This window comes from Tupaia chinensis, unplaced genomic scaffold (genome assembly GCF_000334495.1).
Source record: "Tupaia chinensis unplaced genomic scaffold, TupChi_1.0 Scaffold000256_1, whole genome shotgun sequence".
Lineage (NCBI taxonomy): Eukaryota > Metazoa > Chordata > Mammalia > Scandentia > Tupaiidae > Tupaia > Tupaia belangeri.
Genome location: NW_006159736.1, coordinates 2,488,273 through 2,494,668, shown reverse-complemented (window position 1 = coordinate 2,494,668; position 6,396 = coordinate 2,488,273). Strand labels below are relative to the sequence as shown.

At 34.6% G+C, this 6,396-nt stretch overlaps 1 protein-coding gene across 1 annotated transcript in view; it reads right to left on the bottom strand.

The window, feature by feature from the left end:
* DST (dystonin) overlaps positions 1-6,396 on the bottom strand; it is a 576,919-nt gene that overhangs the window by 189,332 nt on the left and 381,191 nt on the right. Inside the window, exons 34-35 of the mRNA XM_014588047.2 lie at positions 5,961-6,068; positions 5,253-5,351 (exon numbers count right to left, since the gene is read on the bottom strand). Of these exons, the coding sequence (XP_014443533.1) occupies positions 5,253-5,351; positions 5,961-6,068 (207 nt within the window). The remainder of the gene's footprint in view (positions 1-5,252; positions 5,352-5,960; positions 6,069-6,396) is intronic.

Sequence of the window (6,396 nt, the reverse complement as noted above, 5' to 3'; positions counted from 1 at the left end):
CGGCATTCAAATTCCTAACTTCTTTCTCTGTGTTCTGGATGATAATGTTCTGCTGGTCACACTTCTGCTTAAATTCACTTACTAAATGTTGGCTTTTGGCCAGATCTTCTTCCAGGCATTTAATTTTTCTGTGGAAATCCTGCTCTGTTTTCGTCTGTTTATGCAAGTGTTCATTTGTGTTGCGTAACTGTTCTTTAAAGCCATCTGCCTGAATTTTCAGCGCTTCGCATCTTTGCTGGATAGCTTGTTTCTCTATCACTACGCTCTTCGATTCTGTCTGAATCCTCTGCATCATTAATTTGGTTTCATTATTCTGCCTTGTCAGCTCATCTACTTTTCGTTTTAACATTTCTGCACACTCATTACTTTTCTCCAGGGCTTCATTAAGCTTTTGGATTTTATCATTATTTTCTTTTTCAGCTTTAATATTTTGAAGCAACTGCTCATGGCTTTTCTCAAATTGTTCTTTCAGATGATCAGATTTTCTCTGGCAGATTCGTACTCTTTCATTAGACAATGCCTTGTCACCTTGAAAAGACAGAACCTGAGAATTTAAATGTTGAATATCCCTCTCGGCAACCGCATGTGCCCTAGTGATTCTATCCACTTCCTTTTGCAATTTCCCTTTTTCATGATGAAGAGATTCTAATTCTAATTGGTAATTGTGCTTTATTTTCTTGAGATCATTAGCTTCTTGCATGACCTCTTCTGCTTTATCCGTGGTTTGGTTCAACTGCCTACTTAGTTCTCTGAGTTGCTGAGAATACCCTTCCTCGACCTGGTCTTTCCTTTCCAGTTCCAATTTAAGACACTTCAGTGCATTATTCGTTTCATCCAGTTTATCTTTTAGCACACGAGCCTTTTCTTCAGATGACGTTTTTTCAAGCTGGAGGGCATTAAGCTCATACTTCAGCTCTCTCATGTCTTTCTCAGCCTTTCGATTAGCAGCTGTTAGTTCATCCACCTGCTGTCTGAGTTCTTCTGCTTGCCGTTTGTCATGCTCTTTCTGCAGACCTGCTAGTGCCCCGCAGGACGCAGCCTGTGTGATGGCACTGGCTGGCGATGCATTTTCTCTACACGAGTACTGAATTTCAGTTATTTTTCTTCTTGCTTCCAATTCAATTTTCTGCTTTTCTTGCAACTGTTTCTCTGCTACCTGTTTTTGAAATGCAAGGTCTTTTTCCATCTGTTTTACCAACTTCAAGAGTTCTTCTTCTTTGTCTCTCTTTCTTTTTAATTCTTCCATTAACTTATTTTTCTGTTGCTCCAAATCACTGAGACTGGAATCTTTTCTTTTCAGGTGATCTTCCAGTGTTCTTCTTGTAAAAGTGTTTTCCTCTAACTGATTCCGAAAATTCAGGAGGTTTTCTTCCACAGCGGCTCTCTTGGCCTCGGCCTCCATGGTGAGCTGCCTCACCCGCTCCAGCTCCCGCTCTGCGGCCTCCTTCTCCCTCACAATGGTCTCCAGTTCCCTGCGGTACTGCTTGGCTTCACTCTCCGCCCTTATCTTCTGCAGAGCAATGTCTTCTACAGTTCTCTGCTGCTTTCTCAATTCATTTTCTGCAGCCTCCTTGACCTTCGGAAGTTCCTCCTCTACTCGGGACTTCTGTTTCTTTAGTTCAGCTACCATTTTTTCCAGTTCACTTATCTTTCCTGTAAGTTTGCTGTTCTCGATCACTGTGGCCTTCTGACGCTGAAGCAAATCTGAGTATGCCCCATGTTCAGAAGTCTCTTTACACCTTTTAATCTACGAGAGATATTTTGAAAGTGTCAAACCTATTCTATCCAAATCTATTTTATAAAATCTGAAACAGAAACAATGTCATAAAAGGACTTACAAAGCCAAGTGAACCCAAATGCAGAACAAGCGCAATCGCCACCACCACCAGCAGCACCACCTTTGTCAAAGAGGACGCCTCAGAAAGTCAGCAGGAGGAGAAGACAAAAACCCTTCAGGAAGGGTTTTCTGAAAAACCTTTTTTTGGTCTTTCAGAAACAATTTATTTTACAAATTAGCTACCTCAGAATTTAATAGGAAATCTTACAAAACATACAGCAGTATTACCCCAACCTTTTACCAGGGAATTAAGATAAAGGAAGGTTAATAATTTTGTAAACTCATACAGTGCATGAGTGATAAATGGGAACTAAAACTCTCGTGACAGTGCCCTTTCTGCTCTCCCACATAACAGCCCTACGAGCTAAGAAGAATACACAATATATAGAAACCAAATGACATTTAAAAATTTACTTTTCTATATTTAGCCTGATGGAAATTGAAAATGATATTTCGCTCCCAAGTTTTATGCTTCAAGAAACAAAACCCAACTTTAGATCAGAAAGCAAATTAGAAAATAATATCTAACAGTAGGAGAAAAATCACATGAAATTTGAAATTTCTAAGTCAAATGCCTTACTTATTCACACTTGCCATATTATGACAGTTACAATAATCAGAATTGCTAATGCAAAGGCAGCTACAGTCCCTGAGGGCTTTAGAAAAGATGTGCTTCGGATACTCACAGTTTGGTGGTTGTTAATGAAATGCCTCATGTGATCAACCTCGACAAGTACCTTTATATACTCATAAATATAAAGATATGTGTTAAATATAAATGCTTTTTAATACATACTGAGGTATTCAGTTCTATTTGTAGAATAAAATGTGAGAAAAACTTTTTACTCTATGACATAGAATCAATCACAGCTGGGAGGAGTACACTTTACATTGACTATGAAAGTATGTGTTCAGAGTTAGTTCATAATCATAATGTAGTGTCTCTTTAGTTTTAATACCCTCATGTGATTAGTTTCATATCATCAATTCAAAATCAACATAGTTAGAAACGTTTTAAACAGGACTTGAGCAATTATTGTATATATAGCACATTTGTTTTCATTGAGAAGTTTTGGTGAATTTCAAGAATTTAATTTCTACTATATATCATGCATCTTATTTTGCTTCCTCTAATTTCTTGATATCCAATCATTTTGATGAGAATTTCAGTTGTACTTAGATATGGTTTTTAGTAAGAATTCATGCAGAAACCAATCTCATCACAATCTGCTATGCTCAGTGCTGTATTTTCTTGATTTGGAATCAGGGTCAATACGTAGTAACACTAAAACATATTATCTATTTAAACATTAGATTTTCAATATTTTTGAGTGGGTTACTTATAAGAGAATCTTTTTTCAGTTCCTTATCAAACCTGCTGGAAACCATAGCTATTGCTAAGGAGTTTGAGCTTTTTTTAAAAAAAAATTTCTTGATGATGTTCTGAGGTTTAAAAAATGAAAACTTGCAGAAACAAAATGTCTGTGGTTGACCTCTTAGTATCTTAATTTGAGTCATCATAGTGATTTGTTAATCTCGTGTTGTCTAGATAGTTCTGAATATTTTTAGCTACCATTTCTAGCAATTTAGCGATTTCTCTAGCATTCTTAGCAAATGCTAGAAAAATTACTGGAAAAACTTTTGTGCAACGCCAATCTGTTTTCCTGTAGATCTCAAACTTATTTGCATAAAAACAACTTTAAGTTTTCTTTACATATTTTCCAGTGTTGCCCTATAATCTCAGTGATTTACATTAATGCATTTTTCTCTCAACATAGACTAAAGAATATCTTCTAACACCCAAAACTAACAATCTACTAACATCTCTGTAACTAATCTGGTATTACATCTGAAATAACTTGCATAACTATCTTTGATTTTACACACACACACACACACACACACACATTCTTTCATAACACATTCCATTAATATGATCTTTAAGTGGTATTTTTTTATATATTTTAAATTATCTTTTTTAAATACTGCCTTTCATATTCATCCTAACTACATTGTTTTGATTTCCAATCCACTGTAAATCTTTCACCTTTGAAAGGGTGACAATAATAAGTTGTATATATTTTATGCCTTTTGAAATACCTTGTTTTTACCAACTTCTAGCGTTCTATCTCATCAGAAAAATTGGGCAACATAGCCCATTCATATATGTAAAATCAGTTATACATAGTAAGAAAAATACTTAAGTTATTTTATTTTACATTTGACTACTATATATACAATTTAAAAGATGTGCTTACTTTTTAAAGTGGAATAAAATCTTCCCAAAACTAAAAATGTAAAAAAATGACAGATATTTTTTCATACATCAGTGGTGCCTGCCAATTATTAAGATGGGGACATATTTTCTGGTTCTCCATTTCAGCACAGAGTGGTGGTTTTAAAGAGTTGCAGTTAGCTAAGTTAGTGATTTAGTAGCAGAAAATTGTTAATACTGAACAGACTAAAATAGTTTTTAAAAGCAGTATGCTTTTAGAAATTAAGAAAGTAACATCTAATAGATGTTTTTGTTATCTCATCATAAGAACAAAATTAAACAATTATACTCACCTTCAGAATTTGAACCACAGTCCAATTTAAAATGGCTAATGCCCCACAATTCACTTATTTTAGCACTCACCCTACTATTTTTGTCTGTTCTGAGGTCAGGAATAAAAGGCATGTTAGGATAAGCGAGCATAACATAACCCCTTTAAGATTAGACATAATAGCTTTTTACGGCAATGTATTTTTGTTAGTAATTCCTTATCCTCCCTATTTCTGCTTATAATTTTTACATGCAGAATCATAGCTGCTGAAGTCCTAAATTCAAATGGTATTTTAATAGAATCTTTTTGCCAAGCATCATATCTTTTTGGCAAAACAAAATCAAAACCACAATTTTTTAAAAGCAGCACTGCTATGTACAAACACCTGCTACTTCTCCATTAATGTCTTTCAAATATGTTTATTAATTATAATTCCTTAAAGAGGTAAATTAATTAAAAATGCATAAAGTAAATGCATCCACATAATCTTTCTGTAGCCATCATAATAGTAGTAACTATACTTCAGAGAAATAGACTGCTGAGCTGTGAGAAAGCCGAAATAAATTCTACCACACTGCCCATGTTTCATAATTGAAATAGAAACACGTAGGACATTAACCCTATCATATTAGAGTCCTGAAGTAAAAAATTCAGAAGTGCTTTTCTATTTGACAGAATCTTAATAGCAAACAAAAATCTAGGTCTTCATTCATTTTCACCAGAACTTTATAATTAAGCAATTACTTGTACATATATTAGCTATTATCATACAAATTTATGATGACACCTTTTTTGCTTTCTCAAACCATACTGTAGTTCCTGCTCATATCTAGGTCCTTTTTATTTAGCTGTTCCCTGTTAACGGTTACCTCCTCCTCTTCCAGCCTCTTCAATGAATCACCAGCAAATTTAATATATTGTGTCATAAGAGTGACCAGAGCAGTATACCGTGTCTTTAGGTCCATGAACTGTAAGGAAAGAAAAGTAATAAAAACATTATCACCTGTTGCACTTAATAAGATAATTATATGTTAATTTAATCACCTGTATTTGCTTAAAAATATACGAACTATTGTGGCCAGCAATGGATCAAAAAGATTACTAAACTTATGTCGAAATGATGATTAAGAATTTGAGAACATTGCATTAATAATTGCAATATTTGGGGCAGTAAAACACATAAGTGTAACTCAGTCGTAATGAGCTTATTACTGCTATGTACACCACACGAGATGACAAAGCTTTAATATCTAATCATGAAGTACATTTATCTCTGTAGTTAATAACTGATCTTGAAAAAAAGACTCTGAAAAAGGATTTTAAACACCCTTAATAAAATGTATTGCAATGAGCAAAGACTTTCTGTTTGAGATGATGAAAAGTTCTAGAAATTAACAGTGGTGATGGGCGCACAACACTGACATACTGAAATACCACTGAACTGCACATTTAAAAATGGTTAAGATGGCAAATCCTACTTTCTGTGTATTTTACCACAATAAAAATAAAATTGGTTTGAAAGTATCATTTCATTTCTCCTTTTTTACCCCTTGTCCTCTGCCTCATGCCTGTATTACCTCCTGAATAATGACATCTGCTGAGCTCTGCATTCTTCGGCGTTTCACCGGAGATTTTTGTTGTGAATCTACCATGGCCCGGTATGTCATTGTTTGTAATTCATAATCCTGTATAAAGAAGTTGATAAAAAAAAACAATAATTAAAACAACAAAGCTTCATTGTGCAGTGATACGATGCAAAGAACTAGAATCTAGTTTCACTGAATTAACTTTAAATAAAGAACATACTGCAAAACTACATTTTTAGGAATCAATCCAATCCTGGAGATGCTTCCAAGGTAATGACAAAATCAGAGCCATGTACAATGGTGAGCAAAATCCCAAGCCACTTTGGAAGCTCACAAAAACATTTATTACAATACTCTAGTTATATTCAGTCTCTCTTTCTTCATCCAGGCAATGAAACTGTGCCTCCCATGTGACTTCCAAGTGGTG